The sequence below is a fragment of the Gobio gobio genome (genome assembly GCF_949357685.1).
Source record: "Gobio gobio genome assembly, chromosome: 6".
Classification (NCBI taxonomy): domain Eukaryota; kingdom Metazoa; phylum Chordata; class Actinopteri; order Cypriniformes; family Gobionidae; genus Gobio; species Gobio gobio.
The window spans coordinates 1,979,235-1,995,371 of record NC_137102.1 but is presented as its reverse complement, the minus strand read 5'-3'; the positions used below and the strand labels follow the sequence as shown (position 1 = coordinate 1,995,371).

General features: G+C 42.9%; 1 protein-coding gene across 1 annotated transcript in view; it reads left to right on the top strand.

The window, feature by feature from the left end:
* Nucleotides 1-9,440: 9,440 nt before the first annotated feature.
* Nucleotides 9,441-16,137, top strand: part of lamc1 (laminin, gamma 1) — a 101,547-nt gene continuing 94,850 nt past the window's right edge. The window contains exon 1 of the mRNA XM_079820235.1: nt 9,441-10,134. Within this exon, the coding sequence (XP_079676361.1) occupies nt 9,765-10,134 (370 nt within the window). The 5' untranslated portion in view covers nt 9,441-9,764. The remainder of the gene's footprint in view (nt 10,135-16,137) is intronic.

Below are 16,137 nucleotides of genomic sequence, written 5' to 3'. Positions count from 1 at the left end.
CTAACCTGAGCAGCTGAGAAGGTGAGGCCACAGCAGCAATGAGCCAGAAAGCTGAGGCATTCAAATATACACAGAAAAAGTTCCACTTCTTGGTTGATTCGTCGGCCTCAGCAAATATTAGACAAACATTAGACAAACAAACACTGCTACACATGTGCGGCCATCTTGGATTTTGCAGGAACCAAATGTGTGTTTCCAGATGTGTTTTTCCTCCAGATGTGTGTGTGTGTGTGTGTGTGTGTGTTCATTCAGATGTGTGTGTGTGTGTGTGTGTGTGTTTCTCAGATGTGTGTGTGTGTGTGTGTGTGTGTGTGTGTGTGTGTGTGTTTCTCCAGATGTGTGTGTGTGTGTGTGTGTGTGTTTCTCCAGATGTGTGCGTGTTTCTCCAGATGTGTGTGTGTGTGTGTGTGTTTCTCCAGATGTGTGCGTGTGTGTTTCTCCAGATGTGTGTGTGTTTCTCCAGATGTGTGTGTGTTTCTCCAGATGTGTGTGTTTCTCCAGATGTGTGTGTTTCTCCAGATGTGTGCGTGTGTGTTTCTCCAGATGTGTGTGTTTCTCCAGATGTGTGTGTGTTTCTCCAGATGTGTGTGTTTCTCCAGATGCGTGTGTTTCTCCAGATGTGTGTGTTTCTACAGATGTGTGTGTGTTTCTCCAGATGTGTGTGTGTGTGTGTGTGTGTGTGTGTTTCTCCAGATGTGTGTGTGTGTGTGTGTGTGTGTGTTTCTCCATATGTGTGTGTGTTTCTCCAGATGTGTGTGTGTTTCTCCAGATGTGTGTGTGTGTGTGTTTCTCCAGATGTGTGTGTGTTTCTCCAGATGTGTGTGTGTGTGTGTGTTTCTCCAGATGTGTGCGTGTGTGTTTCTCCAGATGTGTGCGTGTGTGTTTCTCCAGATGTGTGTGTGTGTGTGTGTGTGTGTGTGTGTGTGTTTCTCCAGATGTGTGTGTGTTTCTCCAGATGTGTGTGTGTTTCTCCAGATGTGTGTGTGTGTGTGTGTGTGTGTGTTTCTCCAGATGTGTGTGTGTGTGTGTGTGTGTGTTTCTCCAGATGTGTGTTTCTCCAGATGTCTGTGTGTGTGTGTGTGTGTGTGTCTCCAGATGTGTGTTTCTCCAGAAGTGTGTGTGTCCCCAGATGTGTGTGTGTGTGTCTCCAGATGTGTGTGTGTGTGTGTGTGTGTGTGTGTGTGTGTGTGTGTGTGTGTGTGTGTGTGTGTGTGTGTGTGTGTGTGTGTGTGTGTGTGTGTGTGTTTCTCCAGATGTGTGTTTCTCCAGATGTCTGTGTGTGTGTGTGTGTGTGTGTGTCTCCAGATGTGTGTTTCTCCAGAAGTGTGTGTGTCCCCAGATGTGTGTGTGTGTCTCCAGATGTGTGTGTGTGTGTGTGTGTGTGTGTGTGTGTGTGTGTTTCTCCAGATGTGTGTTTCTCCAGATGTATGTGTGTGTGTGTGTGTGTGTGTGTGTTTCTCCAGATGTGTGTTTCTCCAGATGTGTGTGTGTGTGTGTGTGTGTGTGTCTCCAGATGTGTGTGTGTGTGTGTGTGTGTGTGTGTTTCTCCAGATGTGTGTTTCTCCAGATGTGTGTGTGTGTGTGTGTGTGTGTGTGTGTGTGTGTGTGTGTGTCTCCAGATGTGTGTGTGTGTGTGTGTGTGTGTGTGTGTGTGTGTTTCTCCAGATGTGTGTTTCTCCAGATGTGTGTGTGTCTCCAGATGTGTGTTTCTCCAGATATGTGTGTGTCTCCAGATGTGTGTGCGTGTCTCCAGATGTGTGTGTGTGTGTGTGTGTGTGTGTGTTTCTCCAGATGTGTGTGTGTCTCCAGATGTGTGTGTGTGTCTCCAGATGTGTGTGTGTGTGTGTGTGTGTGTGTGTGTGTGTGTGTGTTTCTCCAGATGTGTGTGTGTGTGTGTGTGTGTGTGTTTCTCCAGATGTGTGTGCGCGCTTCTCCAAATGTGTGTGTGTTTCTCCAGATGTGTGTGTGTGTCTCCAAATGTGTGTGTTTCTCCAGATGTGTGTGTGTGTGTGTGTGTGTCTCCAGATGTGTGTGTGTGTGTGTGTGTGTGTCTCCAGATGTGTGTGTGTGTGTGTGTGTTTCTCCAGATTTCTTTTCTGCCAGGTTTCTCCATCCAGATTGAGCAGCATTTATCAGCTCATAGTTTAGAAGTGTGTGTGTTTTCAGACATTAATGTGTGTGAAGTTTCACAATAAAGCCGCACATGTTCCTCATAATGGAGTGATGATTGACACATGCATCATATCTCAGCTCATCTTCCCTCAGAGCTCCAGATGCTGAGCCACACATCTGTTCAAGAGTAAATCACTTCTGTTTTCTGCACTCGCTCCAGAAATGATCATTTTGGCTCCTAAAAGTTTTTATTGCTCGAGATCCATGGCTCAAAATAAATACAATAAATGTTTGAATGTGTTGGAGTGGTTTGAAATCACAGATTAATACTTATAATGAAACATCAGCTAACTAGGTTTAGTGCTTTAGTGTGTTCTGACTGAAGTGTGTGTGTCGTCCTCTCATCTGAGGGGGTTTGTTTCAGGGCAGAGTTTGCTCATGATGGCCGATAGAGGGCGCTGTAACTCCAGCTGATGTGGGATATACATCAATTATTTCAAATGTGTTTATTGATATTATGTAGTTAACCCTGAATGACTAGCCCTAACTGCTAATATAATTGTGTAATTGGAAATATAACCTCAAATACACACCTTGTGTTTCAGCAGCAGTGCTGCGTCTCACGGGTATATCTGTGGCATTGAGTGAGTCAAAATTATCCATTTTTCTTTTATGCCAAAAATCATGAGGATATTAAGATCATGTTCCATGAAGATATTTGGTCAATGTTCATATCATAAATGTATTATTAGTAGTAATATGCATTGCTAAGGACTTCATGTGGACAACTTTAAAGGAGATTTTCTCAATATTTAGATGTTTTTGCACCCTCAGATTCCAGATGTTCAAATATTGTCCTATCCTAACAAACCATACATCAGTGGAAAGATTAGACTCACTTAAGCGAATCAGGAACCACAGCAACAAAACAGAGGATGCTTGGAATATCTGTGGAGAAATAGCCGAAGCCTGTGGGTAAGATGAGCCGCCACGCAGTCCCCTGGAGAAGGATTGCTGATGGACAGTGCTGATCCTGGGCATGCCTGAGCCTGATGGACGGTCTCAGGACGAGGCTGGAGTTAGACAGAGTGTTGACACTGGTTTGACAGATCCAGCTCTCATTTCCCCGGTTCTAGATGAAGTAAGACTGAGTGAGTGATGGATGGACAGAAGTCTAGAGCTCATGAGGTCAGAGCTCAATAGCAAGATTTTATCTCAAAAGTGTAAATGCATCTCTCCACTTTATACACTCTAGAACAAATGGTGCTACTAAAAGAGGTTCTTTGGCTCGTAATCATAAGGGAACCAATTTAAGTGCTGTATAGCACACTCTAAAAAAAGGTTCTATATGGCACCAAAAATGGTTCTTGGCTCGTAACCATAGGGGAACCTTTTTTAGTGTGCTTCAGTGGTTCTTTAGCGGTTCTTCACCGGTTCTTTGACTAAGGTGCTATATAGCACCTCTGAAGAACCACTGAAGAACCACTGAAGCACCAAAATTGGTGCTATATAGCACTAAAAAAGGTTCCCCTATGATTACGAGCCTTTTTTTTTTAGAGTGCACCATATCTTCGGTTCTTCAGTGGTTCTTCACCGATTCTTCACCGGTTCTTCAGTGGTTCTTCACCGGTTCATCAGCGGTTCATCACCGGTTCATCAGCGGTTCATCAGCGGTTCATCACCGGTTCTTCAGTGGTTCATCAGTGGTTCTTCACCGGTTCTTCAGTGGTTCATCACCGGTTCTTCAGTGGTTCATCAGTGGTTCTTCACCGGTTCTTCAGTGGTTCATCACCGGTTCTTCAGTGGTTCTTCACTGGTTCATCAGCGGTTCTTCACCGGTTCTTCAGTGGTTCTTCACCGGTTCATCAGCGGTTCATCAGCGGTTCATCAGCGGTTCATCAGCGGTTCTTCAGCGGTTCAACGGTTCTTCAGCGGTTCTTCAGTGGTTCTTCAGTGGTTCTTCACCGGTTCATCGGTTCTTCAGCGGTTCATCGGTTCTTCAGCGGTTCTTCAGTGGTTCTTCAACGGTTCATCGGTTCTTCAGCGGTTCTTCAGTGGTTCTTCAGCGGTTCATCGGTTCTTCAGTGGTTCTTCACCGGTTCATCAGTGGTTCTTCAGTGGTTCATCACCGGTTCATCGGTTCTTCACCAGTTCTTCAGCGGTTCTTCAGCGGTTCTTCAGTGGTTCTTCACCGGTTCATCGGTTCTTCAGCGGTTCATCGGTTCTTCAGCGGTTCTTCAGTGGTTCTTCAACGGTTCATCGGTTCTTCAGCGGTTCTTCAGTGGTTCTTCAACGGTTCATCGGTTCTTCAGCGGTTCTTCACCGGTTCATCAGTGGTTCTTCAGTGGTTCATCACCGGTTCATCGGTTCTTCACCAGTTCTTCAGCGGTTCTTCACCGGTTCATCAGCGGTTCTTCACCGGTTCATCAGTGGTTCATCAGCGGTTCATCAGTGGTTCATCAGCGGTTCTTCAGTGGTTCTTCAACGGTTCATCGGTTCTTCAGCGGTTCTTCACCGGTTCATCAGTGGTTCTTCAGTGGTTCATCACCGGTTCATCGGTTCTTCACCAGTTCTTCAGCGGTTCTTCACCGGTTCATCAGCGGTTCTTCACCGGTTCATCAGTGGTTCATCAGCGGTTCTTCAGCGGTTCATCAGCGGTTCATCAGCGGTTCATCGGTTCTTCACCAGTTCTTCAGTGGTTCTTCACCGGTTCATCAGTGGTTCATCAGCGGTTCATCAGTGGTTCTTCAGTGGTTCTTTAGTGGTTCTTCACCGGTTCATCAGCAGTTCTTCATTGGTTCTTCACCAGTTCTTCAGCGGTTCTTCACCAGTTCTTCATCGGTTCTTCACTAGTTTTTCAGCCGTTCTTCACCGGTTCATCAGTGGTTCTTCACCAGTTCACCATCGGTTCTTCAGGGGTTCTTCACTGGTTATTCACCAGTTCTTCATCGGTTCTTCACCAGTTCTTCAGCGGTTCTTCACCGGTTCATCAGTGGTTCTTCAGTGGTTCTTCAGTGGTTCTTCACCAGTTCTTCAGTGGTTTTTCATCGGTTCATCAGTGGTTGTTCAGCGGTTCATCACCGGTTCATCACCGGTTCATCAGCGGTTCTTCACAGGTTCTTCACCAGTTCTTCATCGGTTCTTCACCAGTTCTTCAGCCGTTCTTCACCAGTTCTTCATCAGTTCTTCAGCCGTTCTTCACCAGTTCTTCATCGGTTCTTCACCAGTTCTTCATCGGTTCATCAGTGGTTGTTCAGCGGTTCATCACCGGTTCATCAGCGGTTCATCAGTGGTTCATCACTGGTTCTTCAGCGGTTCTTCACCGGTTCTTCACCAGTTCTTCATCGGTTCTTCACCAGTTCTTCACCAGTTCTTCAGCCGTTCTTCACCAGTTCATCAGCGGTTTATCAGTGGTTCTTCAGTGGTTCTTCACTGGTTCTTCACCAGTTCTTCATTGGTTCTTCACCAGTTCTTCAGTGGTTCTTCACCAGTTCTTCACTGGTTCTTCACCGGTTCATCAGTGGTTCTTCACCAGTTCTTCAGCGGTTCATCGGTTCTTCACCAGTTCTTCAGCGGTTCTTCACCGGTTCTTCACTGGTTCTTCAGTGGTTCTTCAGCGGTTCATCGGTTCTTCACCAGTTCTTCAGGGGTTCTTCATTGGTTCTTCACTGGTTCTTCACTGGTTCTTCACCGGTTCTTTGGGGTGACTGAGGTGCTATAGCACCGCTACCATATACAGAACCTTTAAGATATGGTGCTATATAGCACCAAAAGTGGTTCCCCTATGATTACAAGCCAAGAACCACTTTTAGTGTCAAAGAGCAGCTATTTTTAGAGTGTAGCCTTTCAAACAGGCCTACCATGGGATTTTTACAAGGAACATTTACATTTCTTTCCATCACAGCTGATTTGATCTATTTAAAGAGATGCTAATTTGACCAATTACCCTCCACCGCTGGGAACTGATTGATTGGCTTATTAATTGTTCTGTGAACACTGTTTGATTGAATCGTAATGGCGTTATCTGAAGACTAGATCTGATGATCATCTGAGAGAACATCTACAGTCTCTGCTACAGCCGCTCAAGGCTTATCATTCTCTGATAGTTCAGTCTGTCGCTCCTCCATCAGTCTGTGGAGCAGACGTTATTACTGATAACCCCATGAGTTCATAACAACAGAAAAATGTTCAGAATGGCCTTTATTAGGCTTTATACAGTTGCAATTACTCAACCCCCATTTTGCTGCCACTAACAATATTTGAATGAAAACAGTTAAACAAAGGCATCAGTAAACTACTATAGAACGTTTATTAACACACATCTGAGCGATTCTGAGAACGTAAGGTTGATGAGAAATGGCCACTCAGGAACATCTGCGGCTGATCCTGACCTGAGCTTGAGGAAAGTCCACTGATGATCTTCAGTCTGCGCACCGAAGGCGTCCTCATCTGTGCCAGAATGGCTTGATCCTTCAGTGAATTCATGATGTCCTTCTCATGGTCAGGCATTCAGCGGGACGTCCGACATGAAGCCCATGTGTGTGTTCTTCTTCTTCTTCTTCTTCTTCTTCTTCTTCTTCTTCTTCTTCTTCTTCTTCTTCTTCTTCTTCTTCTTCTTCTTCTTCTTCTTCTTCTTCTTCTTCTTCTTCTTCTTCTTCTTCTTCTCCTCTGCCCTGGTGTGTGTTTGCTCCTTTCATCAGGACATTGGGGGTTTTCTCAGTTGCTCTTAATAATTTTGTGCTTTTTCTTCGAAACCCTCAAAGGTTTTCAGGTTAAACAACTCATGGAGTCTCAGTTGTGTTATAGTTTCCAAACGCTTGAGTGTGTTTAACAGCTGAAGAAGGGTGGAGTAGTTCTGATCGCTGGATTACACAAGAATCCATAACTCAAAGCATTACAGTATATATTTACATTTACAACTGGTATATCTTTAAAAGACTCTGTATCTTTATAAAAGCCTACATTCGTCTCCGGAGGGTTGTGTGTGTGTGTGTGTGTGTGTGTGTGTGTGTGTCTGTGTGTGTGTGTGTGTGTGTGTGTGTGTGTGTGTGTGGACTGGTAATCCCTATGTTATGGGGACAAAATGTCCCCACAAAGATGGCAATATCCGAAATCCTCATCCTTGTGGGGACATTTTTTGGTCCCCATGTGGAAAACATCTTATATAAATCAGACTAAGTGATGTTTTTTGAAAATGTAAAAATGCAGAATGTCTCCTGTGAGGGTTAGGTTTAGGGGCAGTGTGTGTGTGTGTGTGTGTGTGTGTGTGTGTGTGTGTGTGTGTGTGTGTGTGTGTGTGTGTGTGTGTGTGTGTGTGATGGGTAGGTTTAGGGGTAGGGGCAGTGTGTGTGTGTGTCTGTGTGTGTGTGTGTGTGTGTGTGTGTGTGTGTGTGTGTGTGCGCGTGTGTGTGGGCATGTTTTTGTGAAATATCAGGACACAAATGTGTATAATGACATGGGTATTACAAAAAGAGGGTGAAATATGAGGACGTTCCCCATGTCCTCACTTTTCAAAATGCTTATAAATCACAGAATGAGTTTTTTTTCACAGAAAGTGAACTGCACAGTCTCCTGTGAGGGCTAGGTTTAGGGGCAGGGGCTGTGTGTGTGTGTGTGTGTGTGTGTGTGTGTGTGTGTGTGTGTGTGTGTGTGTGTGTGTGTGTGTGTGTGTGTGTGTGATGGGTAGGTTTAGGGGCAGGGTCAGTGTGTGTGTGTGTGTGTGTGTGTGTGTGTGTGTGTGTGTGTGTGTGTGTGTGTGTGTGTGTGTGTGTGTGTGTGTGTGTGTGTGTGTGTGTGTGTGTGTGTGTGTGTGTGTGTGTGTGTGATGGGTAGGTTTAGGGGCAGGGTCAGTGTGTGTGTGTGTGTGTGTGTGTGTGTGTGTGTGTGTGTGTGTGTGTGTGATGGGTAGGTTTAGGGGCAGTGTAAGGGGATAGAAAATACGGTTTGTACGGTATAAAAACCATTACGCCTATGGAATGTCCTCACAAAAACAAACATGTGTGTGTGTGTGTGTGTGTGTGATGGGTAGGTTTAGGGACAGGGGTAGTGTGTGTGTGTGTGTGTGTGTGTGTGTGTGTGTGTGTGTGTGTGTGTGTGTGTGTGTGTGTGTGTGTGTGTGGACTGGTAATCATCACGTTATGGGGACAAAATGTCCCCACAAAGATAGCAATATCCGAAATCCTCATCCTTGTGGGGACATTTTTAGGTCCCCATGAGGAAAACATCTTATAAATCAGACTAAGAGATGTTTTTTGAAAATGTAAAATTGCAGAATGTCTCCTGTGAGGGTTAGGTTTAGGGGCAGTGTGTGTGTGTGTGTGTGTGTGTGTGTGTGTGTGTGTGATGGGTAGGTTTAGGGGCAGTGTAGGGGGATAGAATATACGGTATGTACGGTATAAAAACCATTACGCCTATGGAAAGTCCCCATAAAAGATGAAAACACTACATGTGTGTGTGTGTGTGTGTGTGTGTGTGTGTGTGTGTGTGTGTGTGTGTGTGTGTGTGTGTGTGTGTGTGTGATGGGTAGGTTTAGGGGTAGGGGCAGTGTGTGTGTGTGTGTGTGTGTGTGTGTGTGTGTGTGTGAGTGTGAGTGTGTGTGTGTGTGTGTGTGTGTGTGTGTGTGTGTGTGTGTGTGTGTGTGTGTGTGAGTGTGAGTGTGTGTGTGTGAGTGTGTGTGTGTGTGTGTGTGTGTGTATATATAACCTGCTCTTTGACTGCTCTCAGGGCAACAGCTCATCCGCTGTTTATTCATAGCTCAGGTTATTCATAACTCATCCAGAAAGCATGTCTGAAGATTCCCACGAAAAGATTTCAGGGAATGTGGACTAGAAGGATTTTTCTGGGATTAATTCTTGGTTTCAGTCCTGTGTCTCACGGGTATATCAGTGGCAATATATGAGTCAAAATTATCCATTTTTCTATCCATTTTATCCATTTATCCATGCCGAAAATCATGAGGATATTAAGATCATGTTCCATGAAGATATTTGGTCAATGTTCATATCATAAATGTATTATTAGTAGTAATATGCATTGCTAAGGACTTCATTTGGACAACTTTAAAGGAGATTTTTTCCCCCCCAGATTTTCAAATATTATCCTATCCTAACGAACCAAACATCAGTGAGAGATTTAAAAAAAAACTGCTCCAGGTCATATATTTGTATGCAGTGGTCAGTTCATCTCTCCGTTGAGGTTCTGTCCCCGCCCACCCGGACTTGACTGGGAAACTGACCAATTGGGAAAGTGCAAAGCCACGCCTACAACCCTCTAGCCACGCCCACGCATGTCTCCCTGCCTTGTTTAGCGGGTCGGCGGTCCATCAAAGCATCCTCAGGCGGAAGTAGACGTAGGGATTTTTTTTGGGAAGTGCTGTGACTTGCGCACTAGCGGCCAGGGTGTAGTCGGATATCGCTCCTTCTCTCCAAAAGTTTTTCCCCATGGCGGTGGATACAAAGTATCAGTAAAGTGCGCGAGAGAAGCCGCGAGGAGATTAAGCCGCAACTGTTGCGTGTGTGGCGCTGACGCGAGGAGCTCCATTTTACGCATGCGTTGATTTACTCAAGCACTAACTCGGTAGCTGGGCGAGTTACCGCAAACTTTTCAGAGCCTGCGCGGATTTAAGGGATCGAGAGCGTACACTAAAGGACACAATGCGGGCTTGTAGCTTTCTGTTATTATGGACTTTGTGGGCAGCGCGCGGTCACGGAGCGATGGATGAGTGCGCGGATGAGTCCGGCCGGCCGCAGCGATGCCTGCCCGAGTTCGTGAACGCCGCGTTCAATGTGACCGTAGTGGCCACCAACACCTGCGGATCTCCGCCCGAAGAGTACTGTGTGCAGACCGGGGTCACGGGGGTCACCAAATCATGCCACATCTGCGACGCCGGAGACCCGCGACAGCACCACAGCGCGGTTTACCTCACCGACTACAACAACCAAGCGGACACCACCTGGTGGCAGAGCCAGACTATGTTAGCGGGCATCCAGTACCCGAACACCATCAACCTGACCCTTCACCTGGGTAAGCGCTTCCCTGCTCACAGTCCACACGCGCTGCGTAAAACACGCGTCTGCGTTTCATTAGTACTGGAGCACTTTACACTCATCCTACTGCTCGCTAGTGTGCACACCATAACTTATTTCCTCTGCTACTGGTCGCTTTGGATATTGACCAGAGGTCTGTGATTCAAATATGAGACCCTGGAGCCATAAGGGTCAATTTTGTGGAATTGAGATTTATACATTATCTTTTTAGGATAGGACAATATTTGAAAATCTGAGGGTGCAAAAACATCTAAATATTGAGAAAATCTCCTTTAAAGTTGTCCAAATGAAGTCCTTAGCAATGCATATTACTACTAATAATACATTTATGATATGAACATTGACCAAATATCTTCATGGAACATGATCTTAATATCCTCATGATTTTTGGCATAAAAGAAAAATGGAAAAATTCCAGTTTTCCTACTGAATAGACACTTGTATGCTATTTATTAGACACTAGTGTGTTTTTAATATTATATATTTTTTATATGATAAGTAAAAAAGCAGGATAACACTTACAGGTGTCTTTATTTCAACAGTGGACGGTGCTTCTACAGCATTTATTAAATGTAATTTCAAAATTTACTAATGCATTAATATAAATTTTTTACTCTTAACTAACATTAACATAAAACATTATTTATGTGTATTAAATAATCTTTGTTAATTGATCTAATGCATTAATGAGGTCCTGTAGTGATACCAAAAAGCAAACGTAGAGACGTTAACCAACAATATGCCATATTTATAACTGTCTAATAAATGAGCTCTAGTAAAGCAGACTCTTGATGTGAGGCGTCTGTAGTTTATACAGTAGCGTTATTTGATATCTTTAGGCTGTTCACATCTGCATGTTTCTAATTGACATGCTTCAAAGTTACTCTTGTTATATTGTACTGTATGTCATTTAGCAAAGCACATTATCTCCCTCAAGTCATCCTAGGTGTGTATGACATTCTTTTAAGATGGATGGATGCACTTTTATGATGGATGGATGCACTTTTATGATGGATGGATGCACATTTATGATGGATGGATGCACATTTATGATGATAGAAGCACTTTTATGATGATAGAAGCACTTTTATGATGGATGGATGCACTTTTATGATGGATGGATGCACATTTATGATGGATGGATGCACTTTTATGATGATAGAAGCACTTTTATGATGGATAGATGCACTTTTATGATGGATGGATGCACTTTTATGATGGATGGATGCACTTTTATGATGGATAGATGCACCTTTATGATGGATAGATGCACTTTTATGATGGACAGATGCACTTTTATGATGGACGGATGCACTTTTATGATGGATAGATGCACTTTTATGATGGATAGATGCACTTTTATGATGGATGGATGCACTTTTATGATGGATGGATGCACTTTTATGATGGATAGATGCACCTTTATGATGGATGGATGCACATTTATGATGGATGGATGCACTTTTATGATGGATGGATGCACATTTATGATGGATGGATGCACTTTTATGATGATAGATGCACTTTTATGATGGACAGATGCACTTTTATGATGGATGGATGCACATTTATGATGGATGGATGCACTTTTATGATGATAGAAGCACTTTTATGATGGATGGATGCACTTTTATGATGGATGGATGCACTTTTATGATGATAGAAGCACTTTTATGATGATAGAAGCACTTTTATGATGGATAGATGCACTTTTATGATGGATAGTTGCAGGACATTTATTAATATAACTCTGATTGTGTCACACACACCGAGGATGAGCTGAGGGAGAGGAAATCATGGGGTCATTTTTGGGTGAACTATCCCTTTAACTAAAGGTCGTGCTGTTTGTGTAGCCACAACCTCAGTTCTGAGGGCCATCATGGAGAAGGCTTCCTAAGGTCATGTGAGATGCGTCCTCTGGGCTGAGTCCAGCTTCAGGCGATATGGCCCGTCTGACAGACTTGGCTCAGAGCGGCCGCTCTAGTCTGCGGTGAAGTTGTGCATTACGCAAATCAGTGAATTTCTGCCAGCCTAAGCAAACCGATTGGGTTTCAGGAGGAGGTTGTTCTGACTGTGGGAAAAGAACACTAGCATAACCAATTAATAAAGTCCCGGCCCGTAGATACGGATATACACATGACCCTTGACCTCAACAGCAGTGCTGCGTCTCACGGGTATATCTGTGGCATCGTATGGGTCAAAATTATCCATTTTTCTTTTATGCCAAAAATCATGAGGATATTAAGATCATGTTCCATGAAGATATTTGATCAATGTTCATATCATAAATGTATTATTAGTAGTAATATGCATTGCTAAGGACTTCATTTGGACAACTTTAAAGGAGATTTTCTCAATATTTAGATGTTTTTGCACCCTCAGATGTTCAAATATTGTCCTATCCTAACAAACCATACATCAGTGAGAGATGATTTTTGGCTGGTGTTGAGCTCCAGGTCATCTCCTATAGCCAGATGTAAGTAATAAGCATGGCTAATGAGCTGTAATCAGCGTGTCAATAAGACATTTGCATGTAGAGAATGGAAGAGGAAGTGATTTTGCGTCATGATGAGCAGCCATATGTTAGCACGTGGACTCTAACGCAGGTCAGTCAGACGGCTCAGGCGAATTCACTTCAGTTCTTAATCTTCTTCATTTAGGCACTTTGCATTTGAATCGAGTCTTTAAAACAGTGAGAAACTGCCAGTCATAAAAGATTTAATGCTTCGCATCTGAATTATGTGTCCCCAACTGATGAAAATGAGTAATTTGAGGCTAAGTGGGGCGGTTTTTATGCACATGGAGGAATTTGCTCAGTGCATTTGTTTCTATACTCTTCTATATGAAAAAAATAGTATGCAAGTTTGTAAAAAATATGCAATTAGGGCCATTTTTTCCTATGCATCATATCCCAAATGTGCTTAAAAATATGTGGATAGTGATTTTTTTTCCCCCCACCAAATGTAAATCTTACCGAGAACTGAATCAAAAATCTCATAATATTCACACTTGTGAATTTGCATGTTTTTGTTCTCTCTCTCTTTTATTTGTCAAAGCGGCTCTGTAGGTGGGAACCCCCGAGAAGTCTGGGTCCCAGCATAATCTTTTATTTTCTGTGCTTCGCCTTTGATGGCTTTTATGTTTGCTCTGCTTTGGTTGGGATGGTCGAGGCGGAAGCAGGCATGTCTGAACTGGTGGAGGTTTGGCCCAGCAGACTCAGGGGGCGATGAGGAGCGATGAGGAGCGATGAGGAGCGATGAAGAGGGGTTACTAGTGAACACTTCTGTCTGCACACTCGTGCTGGATTAACCAGGTCTGGCCGTCACGCTCCAAGAATGTGATGAGACTGAGAAATGAAAATGAGAAATGTGCCTCATGCTGTGGGTAATGCAGACCTGCAGACGTGTGCATCTGTACCTGTTCAGACGTCTCATGATGTGTTTGATGGTCAGGGTAACTGGAGATTGCTGAGGCTGCTGTTTTAAACGGGTCTACTCATCAGACAGAGCCTGAGGGATCGCTAACATGAATGGAGCCGTGTTGCGTCATACCTAGCTGGAAGTGCCAGAGCATATTTGTGTAGTTGGGATGTAGTTTTTTCCAGAATCAGAGGTTTTAATGTTATATTTAGGGCTCAACACTAAAACAATGACTCTAGGGATACTTCGGCCGCACTGTCCATGTGCCGTTATTTCCGTCATCAGGTTCCGTCCGGTGGCGATGTTGTGAAGTGCAGTAGTCAAAGAAGAGCAGTGTTGGGGAAAGTTACTGGGGAAAGTAATGCATTGCAATATTTTGCGTTACTCCCTTAAAAAGTAACTAATTGAGTTACTTAGTTACTTTTTAAGAAAAGTAATGTGTTACGTTACTTTTGCGTTACTTTTTCTCACCTGGGCTGGGCTTGTTTTTGTTTATAACAAAAAAGTTATATTTTTGTGCAATGGTAAAGACCTCTTCATACCAAAATGTAAATAATAAGTAAAGATGCAGATTCCCTCATGAACACTAGAGGGCGCAGCTCTGGATAATGGAGAAGAGGACGCAGGAGGAAAAAGTTTTAAAAATCTAGTAATTTTCATCATCAAAGGTCAGCAGCAAGACATTGGTAAATTACAATAACCATCATGTTCACACACACACACACACACACCTCTGCACTAACTCTCAACATGAGGACAGGAGAGCTGTCAGTCAAACTAATGTGAAAAAGTAACTCAGATATTTTGTTGTAAATTTGAAAAGTAATGCGTTACTTTACTTGTTACTTGGAAAAAGTAATATTATTACGCAACTCAAGTTACTTGTAATGCGTTTCCCCAACACTGAAGAAGAGTACCGAAAGGGATACAGTGTGTAGATCTGATGTCTAGTATAGAAAAGCAGTGTTTTAAAGGCAAATATTGATGAAAATAAAAACTCACCCTTTCCTAAATGGATGTTATTGATCTGTGAACCGTTTCATGAAAAAGACCTCATCATTTTTAATCAATATGTCATGTCATTAAAGGTGCAGTGTGTAAGTTTGAGCAGCATCTAGTGGTGAGGTTGTGAACTGCACCCGCTCACCCCTTCCTTCTGAAGCACACAGAGAAGCTACGGTGGCCCACACAGGACAAACATATGGTCATCTGAGACAGCAGAGAGTAGCTTGTAGGGCTGGGTAAAAAAATATCGATTTCTCGATTTAATCGATTCTCACTTTTACAAAACAATATCAATTCTTAAATCCCAAGAATCAATTAGTCATCCTCAGTTAATGAATGAAATAAACATTGTAGCTCGCCTCCCATCCAATAAATCGCAATAATCTTTGCGCTTTATTACTATTGATATGAAACAAAGTCTCAAATTACGTCTATTTTTTTTACGAAATTCAAAAACATAAATACGGTTTTGGCGCTGTGGCGTGAGATTGCTCTGCCTCAGCTCAGCTCAAGAGAACCGGCATCTTCTCTTCCGCCTTATACCAGTTACAGCGCGAAATAAACATGAATGTGCTTCTGGAAGTGTGTTAAAGATACTGGACAACTTACCGAGATCCATATCATGCCACATAGAATAGCTCAATCAGTGTTTCAACCGCAGAAAGACGTCAGTAAAACGTCTTGTAAATGTCATGTAACATCACATTTACCTAAAAAAAAAACATATCCAGTGTCCATAAACTCGCTATTCAGCTAGAAAAATAAACTCTAGAGAGCAGCATTTTGCTAATTATATGCATCACATTACATAGGCTATTGATTGTCATTTTTTAATGTTCTTCAATATTTAATGCATGTATGTATGAATAAATCTGGCAAGTTATGACAGCCACCATTTAAATGTTTATATTTCAAAACTAATTGGAGTGGGATTATGATTATGTAATTTTAAAGTTAATATTATAACTTAATTATTATAAAAATAAAAAAACATAATTTAGTGTCATTTAAGTGTTTGTATACAAATCAGTTAATTTTTACCTTCAATATTAGTAGGCTAATGTATCAACTGACTCCCATAGTTTACAGCATTAGTTCAGAGATTTGTTTTCCTTGAGAAAATGTTCCATGTATTATACCTGATACATATCCAAAATAATCCATATTGAATTGAATCGAAACTAATCGAAAATCGAATCGAAAGCTTGTGAATCAAAATAGAATTGGGAAATTTGTGTCAATACCCAGCCCTAGTAGCTAGCGCTCTGTAGAGAAGTTTGTCCCTTTAGGGCCACTGTAGAAACATGGCGGCACAAAATGGCGTCTCCACTGTAAGGGACCCGCGGTGTGTGTAGATAGAAACGGCTCATTCTAAGATCATAAACACACAACGGTCTTTACACACCACTGAGAACAGAGTTATGTGTGTTATACTGCATTTCTGTCAATAGATCCTCATCAATACTACACACTGCACCTTTAATGTCTTCAACGAATTTCTCCAATCATTAATCAGCTTAAATTGCGACTTTAAAGGTCCCATTCCGCATGATCCC